This window comes from Palaemon carinicauda, chromosome 17, assembly GCF_036898095.1.
Source record: "Palaemon carinicauda isolate YSFRI2023 chromosome 17, ASM3689809v2, whole genome shotgun sequence".
Classification (NCBI taxonomy): Eukaryota; Metazoa; Arthropoda; class Malacostraca; order Decapoda; family Palaemonidae; genus Palaemon; species Palaemon carinicauda.
Genome location: NC_090741.1, coordinates 57,585,832 through 57,613,193, shown reverse-complemented (window position 1 = coordinate 57,613,193; position 27,362 = coordinate 57,585,832). Strand labels below are relative to the sequence as shown.

The following is a 27,362-nucleotide window of genomic DNA, read 5'->3' as shown; positions in this document are numbered from 1 at the left end:
AGAGTATGAAAAAGCCTTTAACAGCATGCACTGCCCAATTCTGTGGAGAGTCCTGCGTTATTATGGAATTCCTCTTAAATATGTGAATTTGATTAAGTCTGTTCATGAGCATCAGCAAGTGCAAAGTTAATGGAGTCTATTAAATGAATTTCCAGTGAACAGTGGAGTACTCCCAGGAATGTGTTGTCACCTATGTTTGATTATCCTCCTAATGGATTTTGTAATGCATAGAACAGTCGGAGATGGTGGAGAAGGACTGGACTGGATTGGTGATAGGAAATTAGCAGACTTAGAGTATGCTGATGATGCTGTCCTTGTTAGCATAACAAAATGACAAATTCGGAGATAATTTGTATTTTTCCTAACTATACAAACCTTAGCTATTTAATAGGGGTTATTACTTTCGGCGTAGCTGAAATGACGAGCCACTAGAATTTTAACGAGGGTTTACTACCCCCACCGCTAGTTAGCGGGGGTAGGGAGGGTAGCTTGCTAACCCCCCCCCCCCCACACCTGTGCTTAAGCTCACTTTGCTTAGAGGTAGGCCTTCAAGGGGGATAGGGCTGGCGGGCAAGTTTGATTAAATAGCTAAGGAAAAATACAAATGATCTCCGAATTTGTCATGTAACTGACATACAAACCACGCTATTTAATAGGGGTGACTCACCCATTAGGAAGGGTGGAGAGTCCCGGCCAGTACTGGCTTTTGGCTTTGCCCGGGGAGTGTGTCAGCACTCAACAATAGGGAGTCCTGCACCTCGCTAGACCCTTGCTATGCAAGGGCCGCGGCCTACGTAAGCTGTGTGTGAAGGTATAAAGTGTGGCTCGTCCTAGGAAGTTGACCTGCAGTCCTTTAGAAGGAAACTTTAGGCTAGGACTCTCCCAATACCACCTCGTCAGGGTATGGGGATGTGACAGTATTAGCTTAATACTAGGAACACAAGGAAACATGGTTTACCTTCAGTGGTTTGAGGTCAGCTGTGCAGAGAACCTAGGATGCTGCTTTCCCCAAGAGGGGAGGATGAAGAAAAGAATAAGGGCCAGACATACCTTTTCATTCATGCAGACTAAGACCGGGTAACAATGCCCTCAACCTTCTGCCTACTTGTTGATTAAGGAGCCTGAGGATTTAAACCAGCTGTTGTGCAGCCACCACAGGGCCGATAGAAAATGTATCGAGCCTCCTGTGGGTCACGTCTTGCAGGTAGTGGGCTGTGAAGGTCGTCTGACGCTTCCACACCACAGCTTGAAGAACCTGCGTCACTGAGAAGTTTTTCTTGAAGGCCAGGGATGTACCTACTCCCCTGACATTATGTGCTCTAGGGCAATGTGACTGAGGAGGGTCTGGATTCAGGGACAGATGAATCACCTTACGAATCCATGCCGAGATGGTATTCTTGGTGACCCTCCTCTTAGTCCTCCCAGTGCTCACAAACAATGCCTGCACCGGGGGGCGGACTGGAGCCGTTCTTTTGAGATATAGCCTCAGACTCCTTACTGGGCACAGTAGGAGATGATCTGGGTCATCTGTTACAGAACGAAGACTCGAAATCTGGAAGGAGTCAAACCGAGAGTCCGGCACCCCTGGATTCTGATTCTTAGCAATAAACTCAAGGACGAATTTGAACGTTACCTCCCCCCATCCCCTTGAATGGGCGATGTCATATGAGAGACCATGAAGTTCACTGACTCGCTTGGCCGAGGCCAAAGCTAGTAGGAACACCGTCTTCCAAGTTAGGTGGCGATCTGAAGCCTGGCGTAATGGTTCACAGGGAGGTCTCTTAAGAGACCTGAGAACTCGAACCACGTTCCATGGAGGAAGTCTCACTTCCGACTGAGGGCAGGTAAGTTCATAACTTCGTATGAGTAGGGAAAGTTCCAGCGAGGAAGAAATGTCCCACTCCTTTGAGCCTGAAGGCTAGGACTAAGGCTGAGCGATAGCCTTTCACCGCCGAGACTGAAAGGCGCATTTCTTCCCGCAAATACACGAGGAACTCTGCTATTGCTGGAATAGTGGCATCGAGTGGAGAGATACCCCTTCCACGACACCAACCACAGAAGACTTTCCACTTTGCCTGGTAGACAGATGCGGATGATTTTCGCAGATATCCAGACATCCTAATCGCAACTTGTTGCGAAAATCCTCTCTCAGCGAGGATATGCTGGATAGTCTCCAGGCGTGAAGTCGTAGCGAAGCTACGGCTTTGTGGAAGATGTTGGCATGTGGTTGTTTGAGTAGCTTGTGTCGCGGAAGGAGTTCTCTCGGAAGTTCCGTTAGGAGTTGCAGAAGGTCCGGAAACCATTCCGCGTGATGCCATAGCTGAGCTATAAGGGTCATTGACAGTTTGACCGATATTCTGGTCTAGTTGAGCACCCTCCTCATCAGACAGAACGGGGGAAAGGCGTACACATCGATGTTGTCCCACCGTTGTTGGAAGGCATCTTGTCAGAGCGCCTTAGGATCCAGGACTGGGGAGCAGTACAGCGGAAGCTTGAAGTTCAACTCTGTCGCGAACAGATCCACAGTTGGGGAACCCCACAAAGTCAGGACTTTGTTGGCTACTAGATGATCCAAAGACCACTTGGTACTCACTATCTGAGACGCTCTGCTCAGACTGTCGGCAAGCACATTCCTCTTGCCTGGAATGAAACGTGCCGATAGTGGAATCGAGTGGACTTCGGGTCCATCTCAGTATCTCTACTGCGAGATGGGATAGCTGATTCGAAAAGGTACCTCCTTGCTTGTTGATGTAAGCCACTACTGTGGTGTTGTCGCTCATCACCACCACAGACTGACCCGCCAGGTATTGTTAGAACTGCTGAAGGGCCAGGAAGACGGCCTTCATCTTTAGCAGATTTATATGGAGGCACTTTTCTGATTCTGACCACAGGCCTGAGGTCCTGTGGTGCAGAACGTGGCCCCCCCCCACCCTTTCTTTGGGGTGTCCGAAAACAGCATCAAGTCCAGGGGGAGGACAAGAAGATCCACTCCTCTTCGTAGATTCTCGTCTGTCACCCACCACTGAAGGTCTGTCCGTTCCGCAGGTCCCATAGGGATCATGACGTCCGGGGAATCGTAACCTTGATTTCACCGGGACTTGAGTCGCCACTGGAGGGATTTCATCCTGAGGCGACCGTTGGGAACTAGACGAACCAAAGATGAGAGGTGACCGAGGAGACGTAACCTCGATTGGACTGGGAGTTCTTCTCGTCTGAGGAAAGGGCCTGCGACCCTCCTCAGCCTTGCTATCCTGTCGTCTGATGGGAAGGCTTTGTGGAGGTTGGTGTCTATGATCATGCCTAGATATACCAGTCTTTGAGTGGGAAGCAGAGAAGACTTCTCGAGATTTACCATGATCCCAGATCCTGGCAAAGTCCCAGAAGTTTGTCTCGGTGTTGAAGAAGGGATGACTCCGAGTCTGCTAGGATCAGCCAGTCGTCCAGATAACGGAGGAGACAGATGCCGATCCTGTGTGCCCACGACGATATTAGGGTGAACACTCTGGTGAAAACCTGTGGTGCTGTGGAGAGACCTAAACACAGCACCTTGAACTGGTAAACCTTGTTGTCTAGGCTGAATCTTAAGTACTTCCTTGAAGACAGATGGACTGGGATCTGGAAGTACGCATCCTTCAGATCCAGTGTACACATGAAGTCTTGCGGTCTCACTGCAAGTCTGACCATGTCTGCAGTCTCCATGCTGAACGGAGTTTGCTTGACAAACTTGTTCAGAGCTGAGAGGTCGATGACTGGTCTCCAGCCTCCAGACGCCTTCTTTACAAGAAAGAGTCAATTGAAGAAGCCTGGAGACCCGTCGAGGACCTCCTGGAGAGCGCCCTTCTTCAACATGGTCTGGACTTCTGCCCGAAGGGCCTGCCCCCTTGCTGATCCCATGGCAAGGGAGCTCAACGACACTGGATCCGCTGTCAAAGGAGATAGAGATGTTGTGAACGGGACGCGATATCCCTGACTGATTACAGAAATCGTCCAGGAATCGGCCCTGAGTTGCTGCCACCTGTTCGCGCAACTTTGTAGGCATCCCCCCACTGGTGAACATGCAGGGGGACTGCCAATCCTAGCATTTGCGGCCTCGGCCGCTCCCTCTAGGATTTTTTCCTCCCCTGGAGGACTTTTTGACTTTCTTGTCCTTGACAGGAAAGGGCTTAGACAACGTTGTCTTTGCTGCACCTGCCGGTTTCGTGGTCTTGGTAGGACGTGGTTGCTGGGGTGCTTTGATGTTAGAACCCTATGTAGGAGAGAATCCTGGTTGGACTTCCTCCACCTCTCACCTGCCTGCTCCACGTCCTTAGGCTCAAACAAGTTCTTCCCTATAACGGAAGAATGCCTGAGCCTGCTGACCTCGGTACTAGGGACCTTTGGATGAAACCTTTTAGACACCGCATCTCGACGTTTCAAGATGGTGTTAGCCCACAAATTCGAGACTTGGTGGGATAGAAACTCGATCGTGCGAGTGCCCGAGAGTAAAAAGGTCTTCATAGCCTTCCTGGTACTTTCTTTGGACAAATCCTCCGAACGTAACAGGATGCCTAGGGTCCCTAGCCAGATATCCAGCCACGAAGTGGCCTGCATGGCACACTTCGCCACCTTTTCCTGGCTAAGGATCTCCATAGCCGAGAACGAAACCTGCCGGTTGGAGAGTCTCTCAAGAGGGACTCCCCTGGTAAGCTCTTCCAACGAATGGTGAAGGGGAAGAGCTAAACAAGTCTTCTCAACAATGTCGTAGTACCTCCCCTGTTGGACACAAGGAGGTGGGAGGAGCTTGTTGCCGGCGCTGGATAGGCTGGAGGAGGTAAGCTCGGAGAGCTGGACCTCGATCTTGGCCCTGGCACTCTTGACCCCTTGAGACCGGGGCAAAGCCGCATTGGCCCTAGAGGGTCTTTGAGTCCCAAAGACTCAGTCCAAGACCGTGTCCTTGCCCTCACAAGGAGGAATCTCCGGGTCCGCAAACCCATTGAGATTCCTCATAAGGGTCAGAATCTGCCAGAACGCATGTTCTGACTCCTGTAGCTCTCCTCCTGAAGGACTAGCAGCGAAGTCTCCTATCCCCAAAGGCTCTTCTTAGGGGGACTCGTGGACATTTTCCGAGTGCTTGGCTGGCTCCGGTCTAAGCCTTGATGACGACTTCGGTACAGTTTTGGAGTCCTTCGACTCCCTCCTGGGAGGGATGCAGGACTCCAACAACGACAGAGGGAGAGGTTCTTCTCCACCCCTACCCAAGAAGACTTTCCAGCGCGAAGTGGGATTTCCCCCATTGGTGCAATGGGGGAACACCTCACCTCACGTGACTCCCCTGAGGACGGGAAGTCTTCGTCCGAAGGAGAGGGAGAGAAAGTCTGGGGGGGGGGGGTGAGGAGGCCTTCCTCAAGGACTTACGAGGAGTCAGCTTTGCCCTCGGAGAAGTTACCACGTTCAAAACTCCTCTTTTCCTCTTCAGGGGGGTAAAATCTGCCAAGGATCTGTGGCCCAGGTCAGAGAAGACAGGCTTAAACGCCTGCATGACCGCTCTGACCAGTGTCCCAAACCAAGGCTGCTGGGTGACAGCTGCTCCCTCTGGAGGGAAAGGGATCGACCGATCCCTGGGAGGAGTTACCAAAGGGGGGTTCGCCTGGAACGAAGAAGATGAAGGAGAAGAAATGTCCTTGGACCTTTCTGGAACCTTCCCCCCTGCCGGTGAGCGGGGGGGGGGGGGGGGGGGGGGGTGTTTGGCGATGACGACTTAGCCGCACGTTGTCCTGCAGCCTTGCGCGTGGGAGGGTATTGGCAATTGCGCTGGGGAGCGCACTGGCGCTCGCACGATGGGGAATACCTGGGGTCGCGCGCGGGAGACTGTTGGCGTGCGCGGGCGATGACGAGGGTGCACGCGCGGGCGATGTCGAGGGTGCGTGCGCGGGCGATGTCGAGGGTGCGTGCGCGGGCGATGTCGAGGGTGCGTGCGCGGGCGATGTCGAGGGTGCGTGCGCGAGCGATGTCGAGGGTGCGTGCGCGGGCGATGTCGAGGGTGCGTGCGCGGGCGATGTCGAGGGTGCGTGCGCGGGCGATGTCGAGGGTGCGCGTGGACGAGCGATGGCGCGTAGGAGTGCTCGTCAGAGACAGCAGAGGGTGCGCAGCAGGAAGATTGCGCGCCGGCTCAGGATGAAGAGCCTGTGCGGGCAATGATACCGTTGGACACGCGCGCAGGAGAGATATCTCTTGTGCGCGGGCGTGTATGTGTGCGCACATCAGGCTGGGGAGATGGGCGTGGGCGCGCATCTCCCAAGCGCTAGCGCGTTGGCGAGCGCTGACGCACAGGGGAAGTATTCAACTTCCCTACTGCGCCCAGATCAGGTGACCGTGGGCGCGCAGGAGAACGATGGCGCGCAGAAGGTTGAAGGCGCGCTGGCAATCAGGGGAGCGCTGGCGCGCAGGAGAGTGCTGGCGCGCAGGTGAGCGCTGACGCGCTTTAGCAGTAACATCGTCGGCAGATGAGCGCTTGCGCAGGTGAGCACTGACGCGCTATCTCTGGAACGCCGGCAGCCGATGAGCGCTTGCGCGCAGCTGAGCACTGGCGCTATATCAGCAACACTCGGAGAGTGCCTGTGCGCTAATTCCGAAACCTCAGAGAGGTCAGATCATTGGCGCGCATGTCTTGCATGGCGCGTGTGGGACGTATGTGCTAACTTGCTCATACGCCCTTGTTGCCCCGAAGGAACCGTTGCCTGTTTAATAAAAACAGGTTTGGTTGGTGCCCAAAGCGCATCAGCAGCCAGGAACGGCGACGGCAGCTCAGCAGGTCTGACGGGTGGAAGGTCGACGTGTCCTTTGTAAGGACGACCTTCCACCGAAGGGGATCGCAAACGATCAGCAGAGAGGTCCAGGGTTGTAGCTGGGAGAGTCGGAGAACGATGGCGAGGTTCCTCTGCGGCAGACTGCGGAGACGATGAACCGAGGTGAAGAAAGGCCTCTCCGGCGAAGAGGCAGGCGGGCTTTACGCCTTATGCGCCCTCTGGGGCCGTGGGGTCAGCGGGCTGACCATCAGCAGTCCTCCGAAGAGGAGTCTCTGTAAGTGAACTCCCCCGAGGGGAAGAATCACTGGCAGGAGAGACCATTGGACTTAGTTCCAACCTCGAAGGATGAGCAGAGGGAGAAACTAAGCCTTCAGCTATAACAGGTTGATCAGGAGCAGAGGTTTGAGATATAGCATCAGAAGCCTCTGCCACCACAACGTCGATGATAGACAGAGGATCAACCTCTGCCAAAGTTGGCGATTGTTTAGGCGATTAATGAGGTAGAATTATTCAAATATTTAGGAACTATTATCTCCAATACAGAGTATTTAGAATTAAAGTTTAGTGAAAGATTGAAAAGAGCAATTCAAACAATGGCTAGGTTAAGTAAAATTTGGAAATCAAATCGCCTGAAATTACAGCAAATATAAAAATCAGACTACTGTACTGTATATGTATCAGTTTGGTGAGATCGGTGTTACTATATACTATAGACATGAGTCATGGTATGACAATGAAACAATCTCCAATAGTTTTAGTAGATTTGAGAACAAAGCGCTCAAAAGGATATTGGGAGTTAAATGGCAGGACAGGATTATAAATTAAACTGTAAGAGAGATTACTTGAGTGCCATATGTGGATGAGATCAAGATGAGGGGTAGATGGAGATGGTTTGGGCATGCCCTTCACACTCCCCAAAAGAGATTAGTTCACCAAACTTTGAGCTGGGCTCTACAATGAACTAAAAAAGTTGGAAAACCTAAGCCTACATGGATGAGGACTATTAAGTGCAAAGTAGGAGATGATGAATGAAGAAGTACTGAATTAAAAGCTCAAGATAGAGACGACTGGCGAAATCTAACCAAGGCCCTTTGCGTCAATAGGCATAAGAGGAGATGATGATGATGATGATATTAATGACAGTATTCTCACAACATAGTTCAATTCTCTTCACTGCATGGCAAGATCTCTCTTTTTTTTATATAAAGTAGTACATATAGACTCATCTTAATTATTCTTCATTAACTCAATGGGGAAAATTTGATACACCTGTCAGGCTGCTACTTCTAAAATTTACTCTTAGGAAACTGGTAATCCTCAGATTGCATGAATCAAAGCTTATGAATTCTCCATTTATTTTTATCTTTTTTCATTCTATCAAAACCTTTCTTCCTATAACACACTGGTATATCTCCTTTAAGGTTTAGTCCCATCCCAATCCATTCATTTCCGTTTTTTCCAGCCAACACAGGAAGGAAATACCACTAACCTTTCCAGTAAAGTCTAAAAAATTTTCCAAATATCAGAGTTCACAAATGAATGTTAAACAATTTAAAATAGAGAGAGAGAGAGAGAGAGAGAGAGAGAGAGAGAGAGAGAGAGAGAGAGAGAGAGAGAGGAGAGAGAGAGAGAGAGAGAGAGAGAGAGAGAGAGAGAGAGAGAGAGAGAAGAGAGAGGAGAGAGAGAGAGAGAGAGAGAGATATTACATTACAAATTCATTGTAAATAATGGAAACAATTCTGTTATTTGCAATAGATTGATTGATTGATTGATTTAAGGTTTTCAGGCATACTGACATCTAGGGTCATTGATGCCGATATCATTTAGTTTATATATATAAAAAATTAAAGAATATTCAATTAAAACCATAAAAGTTAATAAGTCATTATAAAAGTTAGAGAGTTTTCAAAAGACCCGCTTCTGAAACAAATCTAAAAATGCCACTTGCATAGTAGGACACATCATGTCCAAGAATCTTGGCAAGGATGAACCTGCCACCCTCACCTCGAGCCTCTAACAAATATCTATTCCGCAAGTTATTATAATTAGGGCATTCGGTCAATAGATGCCTCACTGTTAGAGGTACCAAACAGTCGTCACAATACGGTTGGTGTTGGCCCTTCAGCAGAAACTCGTGGGTTAACCGAGTGTGACCAATACGGAGACGACAAAGAGAAGTCTTCCATTTTCGGGGCATCATGTTATACCTCCAAGGAGTTATGACATTTGTTACCTCTCTCATTTTATTGCCATCTAGACTATCCCAGTGCTGTTGCCATTTATTGCAAAGCAATTTCTTGATGTTAGGTAGATAATCATTACACGGAATAGATACTTTCTTGGCAGCAACTCGGATGCAGCATTCTTTGCCAGTGAATCTGCCTTCTCATTCCCAGACACACCTACATGTGCTGGAACCCAACAAAATCGAACCATTATACCTCTGCGTCCAATAATAAAGAGCCATTCTAAAATCTTTAAAACTAGAGGGTTACTAGGATTAAAAACTTCTAAAGCTTGAAGGACACTCCTTGCATCACTAAAAATTGTAAAGTTACCCTCTTTCTCCAATGCTATTTTCTCAATAGCGGTTAATATGCCATAAAGTTCGGCAGTGAATATGGAAGCTGTTAGAGGAAGTGCACCTCTACAATTAAAATCCTTACTATGTACTCCAAATCCAATGCCAGCATCAGATTTGGAGCCATCAGTATATATAAAAGTTGACCCTCTATGTTCTTCAACATGTTCCATAAAAAGAGACCTGGCTTCTAGGTCAGTCATATTCCTCTTAACTCCAATAAAGTATTTACAAAAAAATATCTCTGGGAATTTCCATGGAGGTGTTGATGATACCTTGAATGGAAGTACCTTACTTCTAATTATATCCAGACTGTTTAATAATTGTTTCACCCAAAAGCCATAAGTTGAGGAGATTTTGGGTGCAACTCAAAGTATGATGTGTGTCTCACAAGGCTTGCAGTCTGAAAGGCTAAAGAGTTGGGGAGTCTTTGCTATCCAAACCAATACCGAACAATGGAAGACATTCGGTAAAGGTCTAGAGGTAACTCTCCAGCATCAACAAGGAGACTTGGGATAGGCGAGGTTCTAAATGCTCCCGTGGACAATCTAATACCTGCATGATGTATTGAATCTAATATTTTTAACCGCCTTGGGGTGGCTGAAGAGTATATTTCACATCCATAACTAATTTTGGAAAAAATCAAGGCCTTGTATAATTTTAAAATAGTATTGCAGTCTGCCCCCCATGATGTATGGGACAATACTTTTGAAATATTCAGAGCTTCAACACATTTAGCTTTTAGCGCTTTTAGGTGAGAAACCCATGTAAGTCTACAATCAAATATCAAATCTAAAAATTTGGTTTCCGATACACATGGGATCCGTTGACCTTTAATGTATATATCCGGGTCTGGATGTGCTTCCCGGATACGACAGAAATGTACAATAGTAGTTTTACTTGTTGAGAACTTAAATCCATTCAAATCGGCCCACTGGATAATTTTGTCAATTGAGAGCTGTAGTTTTCTCTCAACCATTGCCATTCTGGCTCCAGCAAATGAAAGTTCTTTGCAATAACTTTCATAACTCTTCATTGCTCGACATCATTATTATTATTACTATTATTATTACAAGCCAAGCTGCAACCTTAGTTGGAAAAGCAGGATGCTATAAGCCCAAGGATTCCAACAGGGACAAATAGCCCAGTGAGGAAAGGAAACAAGGAAATATACAAGTTGTTGTTAAGTCTGAACTGTCATCATCATCATCTCCTCCTATGCCTACTGAAACAAAGGGCCTTGGTTAGATTTTGCCAGTCGTCTCTATCTTGAGCTTTTAAAGCAATACTTCTCCATTCATCATTTCACGCAGCATAGTCCTCAGCCATGTAGGCCTGGGTCTTCCAACTCTTCTAGTGCCTTGTGGAGCCCAGATGAAAGTTTAGTTAACTATCAGAAGCATAATTTTTCAATAATGGGGGCGAAATGGTAATACTTTTCATAACTTGCACAGAAGCATTTGAGAAATAACAAAATTCTACATTGGCAATGATAAACTTATGTAACACCTTAAAGGTTGGTAAAGAGAAGAAACTATATGTATGAAAATTGTATCTCCATAAAGTGTAAGAGGTCTCGAACACTACTGGGGTGTAAGGTAAGAAGAAACTTCAATGTGAGTGAGACTAAAATGGAGAAAGAGTTAATCTAGGAAGTAAACCTGTAAATGGCTGGACAAGGCAGCAATGGTAGAGATATATCCCCTAGATTAGGTTAAGGCAAGGTTGCATCTAGGAAAGATGCTTAAAATGCATTCCTAAGTATTGCCATTTTCCCATATGTTTTTCTCTATTGTGGTTATTTTGTGAAGAAACACAACACATACAGTTTTGTTTTCCCCATTTCCTAGCTTTAAGAGTATTTTGCATTATTTACAAAATTTGTTTACAACAAAAGGAAAAAAAAAAAAAAGTTTCCAAAAAGTGCAAGTTACTACTGAATATTAGTATTATATAGGCACATACTATTCTAAAGCAAGAAATTAAATTGTGAACTCTACACCCTCATGAGTTACAGGCACCTGCCTGATTTCATAAATTTTTATTAATTTAAACTGGATCAATGATAATTCTCAACACATTAGTTATTTCAAAACAATAATGTTTGCTTCCCTAAAGCAGGACAAGTATATAATCTTCAGGTAAGCAATGACCTAACTTTATACAGGCACCGATCATAGATAGACGTTTAAAGGTCACTCATAAATGACAGAGATAAGGGACAGCGACAATGCTGTAGAGACTGTCTATATATACATATGATCAGTTCCCAAGGCCCCTTTCCATCTAAACTAAAACCAAGGAGGACCAGGCAATGGTTGCTGATAACTCAGCACGTAGACATATAGGCTCCACAAAATCCACCCATCCATAGCTCACAAGGATGGTGAGGCTAGACATTAAAAGGAACTATTGAGCTTGTGTGGGTCTTGAACCCCAGTTCAACAGATTACCAGGCAGAGACGTTTCTAATAAGCCCCCAAACACTAAGAATACGCCATATTAGGTTGGAGGAATATGAATTTTTAATGTTTACCATTGTAGTGCCAATCACCCCCCAAAAGGACAGCAACTCTATTAAATATTTGAAAAGTTCATAAATGTGTACTATCACAATTCAGATGCAGATATTTCCTTTTGAAGAATGCGTGACAAATCAATTTTATTAAGTAAGTGTTCTTATTCAACCTCTCGCTAATTTAAACATTACCTATTATTATTATTATTATTACTAGCTAAGCTACAACCCTATTTGGTAAAACAAGATGCTATAAGTCCAAGGGCTCCAGCAGGGAAAAATAGCCCAGTGAGGAAAGGAAGCAAGGAAATACATAAACAATATGAGAAATAATGAACAATTAAAATATTTAAATAAAAGTTACATCATCAAATCAGATACTGTATTTCATATATAAACTATAAAAAGACTTATGTCAGCCTGTTCAACTTAAAAACATTAGCCGCGAGTTTGAACTTTTGAAGTTCTACTGATTCAACCACGAAATTAGGAAGATCATTCTACAACTTGGTCACACTTGGAATAAAACATCTAGAATACTGTACAGTATTAAGCCTCATGATGGAGAAGGGCTGACTATTACAATTAACTGCATGCCTAGTATTATGGACAAGATGGAACTGTCCGGGAAGATCTGAATGTAAAAGATGGTCAGATTTATGAAAAATCTTATGCAAAATCCATAAAGAACTAATTGAATAACAGTACCCGAGATTAATATCTAGATCAGGACGCCGTTTTCTAACTCATTGAATGTGTGATATTTTTTAACCCTTTCACCCCCAAAGAACGTACTGGTACGATTCACAAAAGCCATCCCTTTACCTCCATGGACGTACCGGAACGTCCTTGCAAAAAAATGCTATAAAAATTAGTTTTTCCTATTTTTTGATAATTTTTTGAGAATATTCAGGCATTTTCCAAGAGAATGAGACCAACCTGACCTCTCCATGACAAAAATTAAGGCTGTTAGAGCAATTTAAAAAAAATATATTGCAAAATTTGCTAGGAAAAAAATAACCCCCTGGGGGTTAAGGGTTGGAAATTTCCAAATACCCCTGGGGTAAAAGGGTTAAAGGGGTTGGGGAAATTATGTATCCTCATAACTAGGTTATGTAAATCATTAAGTCAGAAGTTTTTATGTTGAACAGACTGACGTGAATTTCTCTTCTTTGTTTATATATGACAGATCTATATCAACGTTGTTACTAAGATATTTTAATTTTCAACTATTCATTCCTTCTCACAGTTTATTTATACCCATATTTCATTTCCTCACTAGGGGTGTATGTATGATAGCGGCCACCTGTATGTATGATGACGGCTGACTAAGAATACGTCAGTGTAAGTGGGGGTCCCCGGGGGGCGTCAGCCCCCCTTAGGTAAGTAGGTAAGGATACGGCTTGTAGGTTAGGTTGTGCGGGGGAGTTCAAGTTAGTTGGTTTCCATTTTTTATGCACTCTGGAGGAACTGGCAGCTGATATACAAAGGCTCCCCTCATTAGGCTATTTTTTCCCTTGTTGGAGTCGTTGGGCTTATGATATCATACTTTTCCAACTAGGATTGTAGCTAAGCTAATAATAATAACAATAATAATAATAATAATAATAATACCTCCCCTGTAATACCATAGATTTCATGTCAAAAATTTGCAAAGCATCCAAAGTGGGCGTAACATTCCCATAGGTCGACCGACAGCCACAGAGAATAACAGAAAGTAGACGAAAATATCAGCTAAAGCTTCGAAAAAAATAAGGAGCTTTTGTCGTTAGCTACAGTGGCAAGTATGCATCTTGCCATCAGCTTCTTTTGGGCTAAGCTAAGCTACCATCAGCTTCTGAGTTAAGCTAGGTTACCATCAGCTTCTTTGGAGCTAAACTAGGCTACCGTAACCTTCTTTTCAGCTAAGCTACTATCAGATTCTTTTGAGCTAAACTAGGCTACCATAACCTTCTTTTCAGCTAAGCTAAGCTACCATCAGCTTCTTTCAAGTTAAACTAGGCTACCATAACCTCCTTTTACGCTAACCTAGGCTACCGCCCTCTTCCTTAGAGCTAAGCTACCATCAGCTCCTATTAAGCTAAACAAGGCAAAGACTGCCTAAGCTGTAATACTATGACTATGACTCATCCATTGACAGCATTTCACTTCGACTTAAAATAGATGCCATTTTAATCCCGTGTCCGAATAAGCACCGAAATCGAAAATGGGCCGAAATCTACGATGGATAAAACCTTCCCTTAAAACTACAATAGGCCTAAGTAACTTGTACAGCAAGACTAGGCCTACCGGCAGGATTTACGAAATATTAAAACCCGAAGGTGTAATGACTTACCAAATGTTATATTTAGTCGTCTGTCACTTAAAAAACAAAGTATAACCTGCAAAGAAAGTCTGTCCGGGTTAGCATACCTGTTCGGGGATAGTCTAACAGGCCTACGGTAGCTTAGGCCTTCCCTTACCTGTAGTAAGAAAGCAGGCCGTTGGAGAGGACGAACCATCGTTTCTGGTAGCCTTTTAGGTAATTGGTCCACTTATACAACCAACCTTTCATGTCCGGGTCTGATTGTTTCTCTGTCGACATTTTGGTTTTTATGGATGAGATTTGCTTGTCACAACAATCATCATCTGATGGAGCCAAGATGGCACCTTTGGCAACACTGCCAAATAGTCTTCTTCTTCTTATTTATATTTTCATGAGTGAAATCAAGGAGGAGGAAGTATATGACAATACATTTTCGTCAATTTTATTATTATTGTCATTACTGTTATTTTATTATTGGGCTTGAATATAAAAAAACAGACACCAAGATGGAAATATAAACTGTGTATTCTGTGATGTAGAAGAAAATGCTAACCTCTTCATGTTATATTGCCCACAGTTTAGTGATATGAGAATAAAAGCAATTGAGGAAAATTCCTCTTTTTGTGAATAAAATATTAAATATAAGAAAAGTGTACTGCAACAAATGTGGATGAAAAGAGAAAAACTAGTGAAAATAAGAAACACACAAAACTAAAAGACACAGACGCGCCGTTACTAAGGCGAAGCCTCAACGGGAATCTGATCTGAGTGAGTATTGTGGTAAGAATCATATTTAAGATTTATAATATATCTTTCTTTTCGCTTTTTTATCTCGTATGAAATTTAGGAACGTATTTATTGATGGGAATTAATGTTGATTTTGAAAGAAAATGGGAATTTTTGGTCAGTGGAACGTCTGCAGAGAGAACTGGGTCATTATATTTGGTTTGTTTATGTTTATCAACAAACGCTAAATTCATTCAGGGTCAAATTAAAATATATATTTTGTATAATTTTACATGCTTTGATTTATTTTCAAATATTATATGTCAAATTCTCTTAAGATTTCCTGTGAAACAATGATAAAGAACACAAATATTATGGACCAGTCAACAAATGATAAGCTGGTGGTGTTGGCAACAGTGATTTAAAACTAGTTTCAATAATCTAAAAATCTATTTATGTTCGATATTATAGCCATTTGGTAATTGATTGACAGGAAAATTCAATAGGGTTAATTTTATTTTAATTTATATCAGCTTGGATTGATGATTTTTACATTTTATTCATGGTCTGTCAAACTCGTTACGTGTCATATCTATTTCTCCTGAATGGAGAGAGTATAGTTGTAAGGAAGGGCTTACAGATAAGATGTCACTGTAGATTATATTCTATGGTAAAAAATATGCTGGAAAATGTCCCATTGAAATATTACAATAGATTATTAATTAAATTTATGAGGCGAGGTGCCTTGCTAAATTAGAATAATAGTTATACGAACAAACATTCCGCATCAGGAAAAAATATAAATGTTTTAATAATCAATTTCTCATTAAATTTGTGATGCACCTCGTCTTGCTAAATTAGAATAATAGTTATACGAACAAACATTCTGCAACAGGAAAGAAAAGTATAAATGTTTCAACATAAGTATTATTGAGTTAAAGGAAGAAGATATGCTAAAGCATTTTGATAGTCTAAATACAAAGGATAGGGTGGAAACATAATAACAGCATGTATTTAAGCATAGTGGTTGATTGCGTAGGCCTATAAAAGACGAATTAAAGCGTAATAATACAAATACTGACAAGTTTAACCATATGAGTCAGGAATCTCAAATGACATAGAGAGAAGATACGGCAACTCATTAAAATGACTAAATGGTTAAGGGGAATTATCAGACGATTAAGTATTTACCTGGTTATCTAATTTGGGAGAGTTAATCGACTTCATCCATTCCTTATCATAAAAAATGTATACTGTAACACAATTTTGAAGTTCCCTTAAACCCTACCTTCAAATGAATGTCTTGAAGTTCATTGCATATCCATACTTTTCTCCTTATAATTTTCCATCACAACCTTATTATCGTGTTGTAAAGTATCTACATACTCCCAGCAGTAGGCCTAATTTACATTTATAATGCTTGTACTTTATCTTAAAATACGCATATTCATGTACAGACATATTGGCCTATCCATATTACTTTGGTTTGTGCTTTGTTCAGCTGTTTCTCGTCTGGTAGAATATTTTCTCATTCATACATTTTGTCTTATTACCTGATCCTAGAGAATTGATTTGATCCTACAGTACCTAATTTCTTTTACTGTTCATGGAATTCGCTTTTTAACAAGAGAGAGAGAGAGAGAGAGAGAGAGAGAGAGAGAGAGAGAGAGAGAGAGAGAGAGAGAGAGAGAGAGAGAGAGAGAGAGAGAGAGAGATTGCAATAGTCTATTAATAACGTCCCTGCTTGGCGATCTGCTGGATTGGGGTTCGAGTCCCGCTCAAGCTCGATAGTTTCTTTTAGTGTCTGCAACCTCACAATCGTTAGGAGCTATGGATGGAGCCTGAAGGTCTACCTGCTTAGTCCTCAGCAGCGATTGCCTGGGCCTCCATGGTTCTAGATTGGGTGGAGAAGTGGCTTGAATGTTGATCATATGTACAGTATATATTGTTTTTCTCTAGGGCATTGTCACTGTCTGTCCCCTGCTTCTACCATTCATGTGCCTTTAAACCTTGTTTTTGTTCCAGTTTCTTGCCAATTACTCACAAAAAAAAAATATTCTAAATTAGACATATTTATTGTTATTGTCTTGTTCAAACATATTTATCAAATGATAGCAATTCTTCATTCACCTCTTCGCCTTCCATACTGCTGATAAAAAGTTAGGTATAAAGTCATCACCACTTACCAGCCATTGCCTGGCTCTCCCTGGTCCGAGTCATCCTAACACCTGAAGCTCACAATTACCTTTAAACATCTTCATTAATTAAAGCAGTGGCCCTGTTGTTCTCTTCTGTTATTTCGTTGATTTCTCTAAATTCTTCCCAACCGTTTCAATTATGACTGAGCACACAATAACTTACATTAACGTCCTTATACCAACATGGGAAAATACCCCAGTAAGGATATAAATGAACTACATATCTGCAGTAATGAATAAAAAAATATAAAATCTCTTAAGATCAGAAGTAACGTTAAAAATAGATCTGCCTTTTAAAGATAGAATCATATCAGCCTATCCAACATAAAAAACATTCAATTCCCTGCTTGTTTGAACATTTGAAGTTCCACTATGATGTGAAAATTAAGTTGGGACCTAGAAGAAGAATGGGAGTGCAAATGCAAATAGAGTACACCAATTGATGCCTTATCAACTCTGGTTTACCTGCTGCTTAACCATCAGACATTTAGCTTCCTCACCATCAAATCCTCCTAAGCCTATTGACGCAAAGGGCCTCGGTTAGATTTCGACAGTCGTCTCTATCTTGAGCTTTTAATTCAATACTTCTCCATTCATAGTCTCTGACTCAGCACTTCACACTCCTCAGCAACGTAGGCCTGGGTCTTCCATCTCTTCTAGTGCCTGGTGGAGCCTAGCTAAACATTCGGTGAACTAATCTCTCTCAGGGAGTGCAAAGAGCATGCCCAAACCATCTCCATCTACCCCCTCACCATGATCTCATTAACATATGGCACTTGAGTAATCTCTTAATAGTTTAATTTCTAATCCTGTACTGCCATTTAACTCCCAATATCCTTCTGAGGACTTTGTTCTCAAATCTACAAACTCTGTTGGAGATTGTTTCATTGTCATGCCATGACTTGTGTCCATACAGTAACATCTTTTGATAAATAAATTTGGATCAGATGACCCATTACTAGGGCCACAGAGGCCAATCAAAGACTTGGTAGGCTAAAAATTTGGTACAGCTAAGGCAATAGGGATACTGTAAATACTTACAGTGCAATACAGGAGGGGCACCGCCTGCACCAATACTCTATTAGGATTTATTAGTACATTTTCCTTGTTTTGAAATCTCTGAATACATCATCTTTCTTTCCAACATGAAGATTAAATGGCTGTCTTTTCTTGATACCATAATGTAATGCCTACAGTGCACTACAGGAGGGGCACCGCCTGCACCAATACTTTACGAGGATTTATTAGTACATCTTCCTTGTTTTGAAATCTCTGAATACATCATCTTTCTTCCCAACATGAAGATTAAATGGCCGTCTTTTCTTTAAATCTCTTGCAATTTTCATTTTATTTATGGACACTTTCGTCTCAATTTCTCAATATCCCTGGGAGCGAATTCAAGGATTTTTTCAGGAGATAGTATCAAAACTACATAATAACTTGGTCTGGCCCTTTTGAATTGGATAGAATTTGTGAATTGAGTTATCATATCACGGTACTGGCCCTTCAGCGGCCTTGTACCCCACAACTGGGTGAAATCCGCCAAGTCCTAGTTGCACAGTGGGTCGAGTTGAAAAATGTTGGCCAGAAAGATGGAAGAAAGGAAGTGGGAGAGGAGGTATAGTAGAACGGATGCCTACAGAGGACTACGTAGTGCAGTGCCGGTGTGACGGTCTTAACGATCCCCCGGTCTCAGAATTCTCCTTGACATTGTATAATGGTTTTTTTCCGCCATTAGCTCGCTTCGCTCGCATGAAAATAAAACATCAAGCTCGTATGTACTGGCAAGCGGTAATGTTGAGCTGCGCACACTAACATTACAGGAAAATAAAAAAACAACTTCGTATGCACTGGCAAACGGATCGTTCAGACTGTCACACCGGGACTTCACCAACCTACACAGAGGAGTTTTATCTCTGCAGCAAAACTCTAATCTGATACTGTATTTCACCTGGGCATGGGTACTTCAAGTGCTCCTCGATACAGTTAAGCTAGTGTTATCTTAGTCAAACAATCCTTGTTTCAACAAGTTTAAAGAAATGTTAACATACTTATAAACAGTAGTACATGGCCTACAGTACAGTATACTGTACATGTACTACTGTATACAGTATGAGTATGTTTTAATTTCTTTAAACTTGTTGAAACAAGGATTGTTTGACTGAAACAACGCTAGCTTAACTGTGTCAAGGAGCACTTGAAGTTGTTAGAGGGGCAGTTTTCAGAATCAATGTTATAGAAACCCAGTTGATGAATGAAGGAACCAGGGTTATCTTTTATAAACTAAGCAGGAGAGGAGTCAAACCACATCTTTCAAGACAGATACTTTCCTTCTATCCCTAACAGGATAACCTCAACAAAGAGGTAACTGTTGTCCTTCTGAACCAAGAAAGATGACTGAGTCACACCCAAATACCCTGGAAAGTGGGCCAAAACTTAAAGTGAGGAAGGACCTCCCCCAAATTGACAATAATTCTGCAGTTGGATACTTATCTCCAGATATTCTACAAATCGTAAAAGGGGTCTGAGGCAGTGTCATGGTTAATAGAGGTTGTTAAGAATCAGTTGCCAACTCCAATTTCTGAAGACAAGGCACCAAACTCTTGTCATATTAAGAAGATTTCAGGATATACAGTCGAATCAGTTTATGACGTAAATCCACCTTTGCTATGGACTTTACCTGATAAGGGAAAGAATTCAGACTCAGTCCCACTTTGTGGTCATGGATGAACGTAATATTGTATGAAATTTGTGCCATACGGTCCAACACTGCAGCCAGGAAGACAAGGCAATGAGGTGACGAATTAGTTTATATTTGAAAAACTACAATTGTCCAAATTTTTCAGTCTCTCGACCATGCAATACTGTAAATAGGAGGCAGAAAGGCAACATGTTTTCAGCAAATGATTTTGAGGATATTTTAATGATTGTCTGGTAATGATGGAAACAGAAGTGCAATTGAAATGCATTGACCCTTTCATAACAATTTTACTGATTCCTCCGACCACATTGAAGGAAAATTTTGACACAGTATAACCTTTGAGACCACTATATTTTTTCGTAGTCATCAACATACTGCATAACTAACTTACCAAAGGTCAGAAGGTCCCCTCCTTATTTCGATGTTTCAAAAATAAAAGTAAAAATTCTCTTACAAAGTTGAAGCAATCATTTATCAGACACCCAGTGTCACAGCAGAAACTAGTTTCATGTATCCACTTTAGGTTGTGATCATTTTAGCTTCTACTAAAGTTATGGTCTGTAGTGTCTTCTCCAGTTGCAACCAATTGTATAATTAAATGAAGCCCTGAATGACCTGCATTAATGTTTACAGGCAGTTATAATTGACAGCTGCCAATGCAAGAGCCCATGTTCCACATAAGGTGGGGCAATCTTAACACATCGCGGCAGTTAAGATTTGGGCACTAAACCAATGGATCATGAAGCAGAGAGATCTTTAACATTATAAAATTTTGAGCAATAATACTACTTAAGTTGAGGCCAGTCCTCTTAGATCTCTCTGCCTTTATTTGCCTTAAGCAGCAAGAATAGATGCGTTATAAGTGATAATGATGGTGATATATTTACAACACGCAAAAAACAATTACAGTGGAACCTCTACATCCGAACGTATCTACATCCGAATTTTCCAACATCCGAAGTAAAATTCGAGCAAATTTTTGACTCTACACCCGAATTTTATTTCGACACACGAAATAGCAATTTTCGTCGTACCGGTTGTATCCGAATTTTTCGACACGCGAAGTACAATTCGAACACGTTCCGACTCTACACCCGAATGTTTTTTTCGACACCCGAAGTAAACAATACTCGTACGCGTAGTCGGTGCTCATAGCGCCTGCAGTGTTTTTTATTTCCGCCGATAGAAGGCAGCACATCGACCTCGGAGGGACGCTCAATTAGCGCGGCTTGGGTCAGTCCTCTGTTCTCGTTGGCTTCTTGCGGTTGTGCTCTTTGCGTTCTGATATCAACTGTGATTTAATCGTGATTTTTTACGTGCATCCATTAACGATAATTTACGTAAATCATGGGTCCAAAAAGGCTTAGTTTTGCCAGTGGTAGTGGTAGTGGTGAGAAAAGGAAGAAGGAAATGCTTTCTATAGAAATTAAGCAGGAAATTATTGAAAAACATGAGCGTGGCATCCGCGTGAGTGAACTTGCTAAACAGTATGGCCGTAATATGTCGACGATCTCGACAATCCTTAAACAGAAGGAAGCTATTAAAGCAGTGAAACCTTCTAAGGGGATCACTATAATTTCCAAACGCCGTACCCCTATCATAGAAGAGATGGAACGACTTCTACTAGTGTGGATTAAGGATAGAGATCGTTGGCGACACCATCACCGAAACCGTTATCTGCGAGAAGGCGCACGCCATCTTTACGGACTTGAAGGAGGAGAGCTCTGGGGGTGATGCTGGGGAGAGTTCAACCGAGCCTTCCTCAGATGATTTCAAGGCATCTCGTGGCTGGTTCGAGAAATTTAAGAAACGGTCCGGGATTCATTCAGTTGTTCGCCACGGAGAGGCTGCTAGTGCGGACACAAAGGCTGCAGCTGACTTTGTTAAGAAATTCGAAAATATCGTAAAGGAAGAAGGCTACGTAGAGCAGCAGGTGTTCAATTGTGATGAAACCGGGCTGTTTTGGAAGAAGATGCCGAGTCGAACCTACATCACTGCTGAAGAGAAGAAATTGCCTGGGCATAAGCCAATGAAGGATCGGTTGACTCTTGCTCTATGTGCCAACGCTAGTGGGGACTTTAAAGTCAAGCCCTTGCTTGTTTACCATTCGGAGAACCCTAGGGCCTTTAAAGCACACAACGTCGATAAGGATCAGCTTCATGTTTTCTGGCGATCCAACTCGAAGGCCTGGGTCACTGGGCAATTCTTTGTGCAATGGGTAAACCAAGTTTTCGGTCCTTCTGTGAAGAAGTATCTTCATGAGCAGAAATTGCCTTTAAAGTGCCTGCTATGCCTTGACAATGCACCCGCTCACCCCCCCGGACTTGAAGATGATATCTTCGATGAATTCAAGTTCATAAAGGTGCTGTATCTTCCACCAAATACCACCTCTATCCTCCAGCCCATGGACCAGCAAGTCATCTCTAATTTTAAGAAGCTGTACACCAAGCACTTATTCAAGCAGTGCTTTAATGTCACGCAAAGCACCAACTTAACTTTGCGTGAATTTTGGAGGGGCCACTTCAATATCGTGCACTGCTTAAAGATCATTGATCAGGCTTGGGTGGGATTAACTCGACGGACCCTCAATTCTGCATGGAAGAAGCTGTGCCCTGATGCAGTTTCTCCCCGAGATTTCGAGGGTTTTGACCCCGAACCTGATCCCGTGGTCGGTGCAGCGGAAGCCGTAGAGGAAATCGTCTCCCTTGGCAAGTCCATGGGTCTGGAGGTCAACGCAGATGACGTTACGGAACTCGTCGCCGAACATCACGACGAACTGACGACGGATGAGCTCAAGGAACTCCATGCTATGTCGGAGCACATGAGTGATGACGAGGAAGAGAGCGAGGAGGTAGAACATGTGTTAGGTTCAGCGCAAATAAAAGAGGTGTTAGGAAAATATCAAGACGTGGTCGACTTCATCGACAAATACCATCCAAAGAAATTGCAGGTTTGTCGTGTAGTTTCTCAATTCGATGATGTTTGCCTAACGCACTTTCGAAACATTCTGAAAAGCCGTACCAAGCAATTATCTATCGATGCTTTCTTTAAAAAAACTGCGAAGCGAACTCGCGATGAAGAGGATGTAAGTGAACCGAAGAAAACGGCAAAGAGTGAAGAGGAAGAAAGTGAAACACAGAAAACGGAAAAGAGTGAAGCAAAAGAAATTCAGTCAATTTTAAATGTAAGTGATAGTGATTAAAATTACGTAATCATCAAAAAGAAAAAAAGAAAATGTAAAAAAAAATATAAAATATATATAAAAAAAAAAAAATAAGCTAAGTTATGTTAAAGTTCACTTAGTGTAAGTTAGAATAAGTTACGGTAGTGTTACGTTTATCGTAATTAACCTCTCTACCTCCTCGCCGTCCGTCCGTCTCCTCTCTGCGTAGCGAAGACGAACAACACCTGCGCTGGAGTTTCTAAGGTAAAGTGACGCTAAAAACCCGTTTCTTATTTATCATTTTTTGCTAATTCTTCTTATTTACATGTCTATTCTTCTTATTTACATGTCTATTATCTAATTTAGTGTTCATTATTCTCATGGAAAATTATGTGTAGTGGTTTATTAAGAAGTTATCATAGGTTTTTGGGCTCAACCACGGATTAATCCTATTTCAATGTATTCTTATGGGAAAATTCGTTTCGACATCCGAACAATTTCTACATCCGAAGTTGGTTCTGGAACGGATTAAATTCGTATGTAGAGGTTCCACTGTATGTTGGCTTGTAATATAAACCATATGAGCATATGTGAGGTTGGAAAAGTTCCACAGTTCATTTCAGACGGGTATAGTTGTCTCAACAGGTTCTATCATTACTTCAGGTAATAGTTTAAGCATACTATCGACTCTAGCTTCCAAATTTTCACAGGGTTGGTCTGAACATCGTATTCTTAATGCGTTAAAAAATCAACTACAGTAATATCACATACAAAAAACTTGAGGACTGGATGAAACATGGAATATACGATCATGCATTCAAGTGCACCCGGAAGAAAACTCTGTTGTGAAACTATGAAGTAAGTAAAATTAAGTAGTCTTCGTCAGCAAAGTAAATGACAGAATTAGGGGACATGGATCTGGGTAAAAACTATGTTGGTCAAACTACAGTGAACCCTCGCTACTTCGCGGTTCGACCATCGCGGATTCACCACTTCGCGGATTTTTTCCATAACCCATATATATACAGTAATATATATATATATATATATGTATTTATGTATATGTGTATACATATAAATATATATATATATATATATATATATATATATATATATATATATATATATATATATATATATATATCCACACACACACACATATATATATATATATATATATATATATATATATATATATATATATATATATATATATATAAATATATATATATATATATATATATATATATATATATATATATATATATATAAATATATATATATATATATAAATATATATATATATATATATATATATATATATATATATATATACACATATATATATATATATATAATATATATATATCTAAAGTTGGAAGATGTGATGTAGTTCTAAGGGAAAAGTATGGGAAATATGTCTGGGTAATAAGCAAAGCTCTACCTCCAGTTTGTTTCTACATTATGATCAGAGATAAATGTAAACAAAACATTGGTTGCCATTTTTTATAGTGCTTTTTAGCATGTTTAGGAAATGCATGATATAAAATCACCTTTAATATTTGTGCCTGTTTTAGTTTAGGGTACTGTAGTACATGCATTAAGTGTTCTGTACATTAAAGGGTAGTTTGTTAACAGTACTACGTACAAGGGAAGGTTTTAAAAGTCTGAATATACATGTTGAATAAATAGGTAAATATGGTGTCACTACTTCGCGGATTTTCACCTATCGCGGCCGCGACTGGAACCTATCTACCGCGATAAACGAGGGTTCACTGTATTACTATTTGCTCTTAAGCAAGGCATCTCAGTAAATGTGTAATTTCTCTTTTAGTCACTATTACCAGCTAATATATCCTCTCTCTCTCTGCACATTTCATATGTATTCCTAATACTGTTGTGATAACTCCCTTTTCAGTACTTCATAAGCACATTACTTATTATAAAATAAAAAATTTTGGTAGGAATATTTTATAAATTTTCATAACTGCCAATACAGTACTGCACACTGCTCCACAACACAGAAACATTAATAAGTTTAACTGTATATTGCTTATATTCAGGGGCCTGTACAGGAAAGAATACTGTACACTCAGACTTTGCACAGTGAAGTCAGACCTCACGTCATTGTCTGGTTCCAACTTATTACATTACAGGGATTTAATGTTCCATAAAACAACCTATGGTAGGCCCCATATTAACAGCTCTCAGGCAATACTTTTTTTAAATCATAAATGGAATATAACATATTAAAAAGTTCTGGAGGCCGATAATTTTCTCATTTGGTTCAATGTACTGGACTTGTATAACTGATCTTGACACAGATTGTGCTTTCTACTTGAGGCATTTATCCTAGAATAGAAGAGGATATATTACAGGAGGAATAATTTATCTTCAATTAAAATAAAAGTTGAAAGTCATTATAAAAGTTGAAAGTCATTATAAAAGTTGAATAGTTTTCAAAAGACCTGCTTCTGAAATAAATCTACAAGAATGCTTTTAACAAAATAAATTTCCTTTTACAGAGTTAGACACGAAAGGAGTTCTCTGAAATGTGGGCATTAAAAGGGGAGGAGAAATAAGAAGCTGGAATAAATAAAAATACTGTAGAAATGGTGTAGATTTTTGGGGCTGGCAAATGAAAAAAAATTATATAAATACAAGTACAGTACCAGGGTGGTAAGGATGAGTGTAGGAAAGAAAAGACAAGGATTTGGTGAAACCTTTTAAGAGGTAGATCATCAAGGCGCTGAAGGGTTTTGAGAAGGATGTTGTGGTGGTGGAAGAGGTTCTCGATAGAAATGGATAGAAGAGTAGCATCAATCCTCAGTTCAGGGAGACAGGCAACAAAGACCACAAGAGTTTTTATTTCTTGTATACTAAATTTTCACTAAAGAGAGGGTAACTTTTAGTCGTATCTTTTACACATCTCTAGTTTAGGACTAGCTGTTCCTCTTCGTAAACAGTATATAGAACCATCTAATTTTTTCAGATTTTATCACAATTCTGCTTCCATTTGATAACTGTATAACCTATCACAAACTTTTTCTACATAGCTGAAATCCAACAGATAAAACTCGTGTATTGCACATGCTTGACCATTTAATATTGCAGAAATAATAGTATGCTTAGCATGAAAAATAAATGAAGCCAAGAAACAAATAATATTAACTATTACATTATCAGTACACAGTTAACTGCTAATGTCATTGATAACAAAGAAACCAAAGACCTGTTAGGAGTGCCACCATACGGGACACCATTATCAAGTGTGTGTATGTAAGGGTAAAGATTTCTACTTATACAGTACTTGGAATGAAGTTTACCAAAGTTGTCAGTCGTGATCGTAAAGCAGCAAGAGAAGACAACCTCTTGTTATATGTAAGGATAAAGATTTCTACTTATACAGTACTTGGAATGAAATTTACCAAAGTTGTCAGTCGCGATCATAAAGCAGCAAGAGAAGACAACCTCTTGTCAACACAACCAGGAGAAGAGTGGCCCTTGCCTCGCAGCAGCAAGTAACAGTCCCTAGCAGTGGAGTTGCTTAGTAACCTATTATAATTACCAATTAGGCACCTTTTTTTGTCTGGTCGTAGAAAATCGACATACGTTGATTTATTGATTTAAAGTTTTCAAGCATCCTGACATCTGAGGTCATTAACGCCGATATAATTTAGATTATAGATAAATAAAAGAATATTCAATTAAAATAAAAGTTGAAAGTCATTATAAAAGTTGAATAGTTTTCAAAAGACCTGCTTCTGAAATAAATCTACAAATGCCACTTGCATAGTAGGACACATCATGGCCAAGAATCTTGGCAAAAATCGACATAGGAGTAAAACTCCTATAATTGACTCAAGTGCATATCCATGTACGAATGAACAATATTTTAGTGCATGAAAAAGGAAACTCCCCTAACTGAAAATAAGAAATATGAGGTACTTATTGTTTTGGGATCTTTACTCAGTGCCAATATGTCCTAGTTGTGTGCATGCAATTTGTAGTCAAGCCCAGCATAGTAAATTCAATCTTGTCTTTTCTAAATTTTGAACTTTGAGTCAGGGAAGTAATTCCTCACCTATTAATTATGGGTATTATAAAACGAAAGACTTAATAGTCCAACTATCTATATTCTACCAAGTACAAAATCATTAAATGCCTAACACCTTTATATATAAAATTTACTAGAATACATATTACTTTTCACGATTCTAATGCTACATTTTTTTATTATTACAGTTTAAGCCATACTTGTACTCTTTAAATATGCTTATTTTTCAAGTACTAAGAGTACTACACTTAACTAGCCTCCTGGCTAATACAGTGATAACGTTTTTCCCTAGCACTCACATGGCAGCAGATTGATTGCAGCCTGGGAC

General features: G+C 41.3%; 1 protein-coding gene across 1 annotated transcript in view; it reads right to left on the bottom strand.

Annotated features, from left to right (window-relative positions):
• LOC137656383 (oxysterol-binding protein 1-like) overlaps positions 1 to 14,551 on the bottom strand; it is a 260,638-nt gene extending 246,087 nt beyond the window's left edge. The window contains exon 1 of the mRNA XM_068390557.1: positions 14,347 to 14,551. Coding sequence (XP_068246658.1) covers positions 14,347 to 14,468 — 122 coding nt within the window. The 5' untranslated portion in view covers positions 14,469 to 14,551. The remainder of the gene's footprint in view (positions 1 to 14,346) is intronic.
• Between the last annotated feature and the right edge of the window lie 12,811 nt (positions 14,552 to 27,362).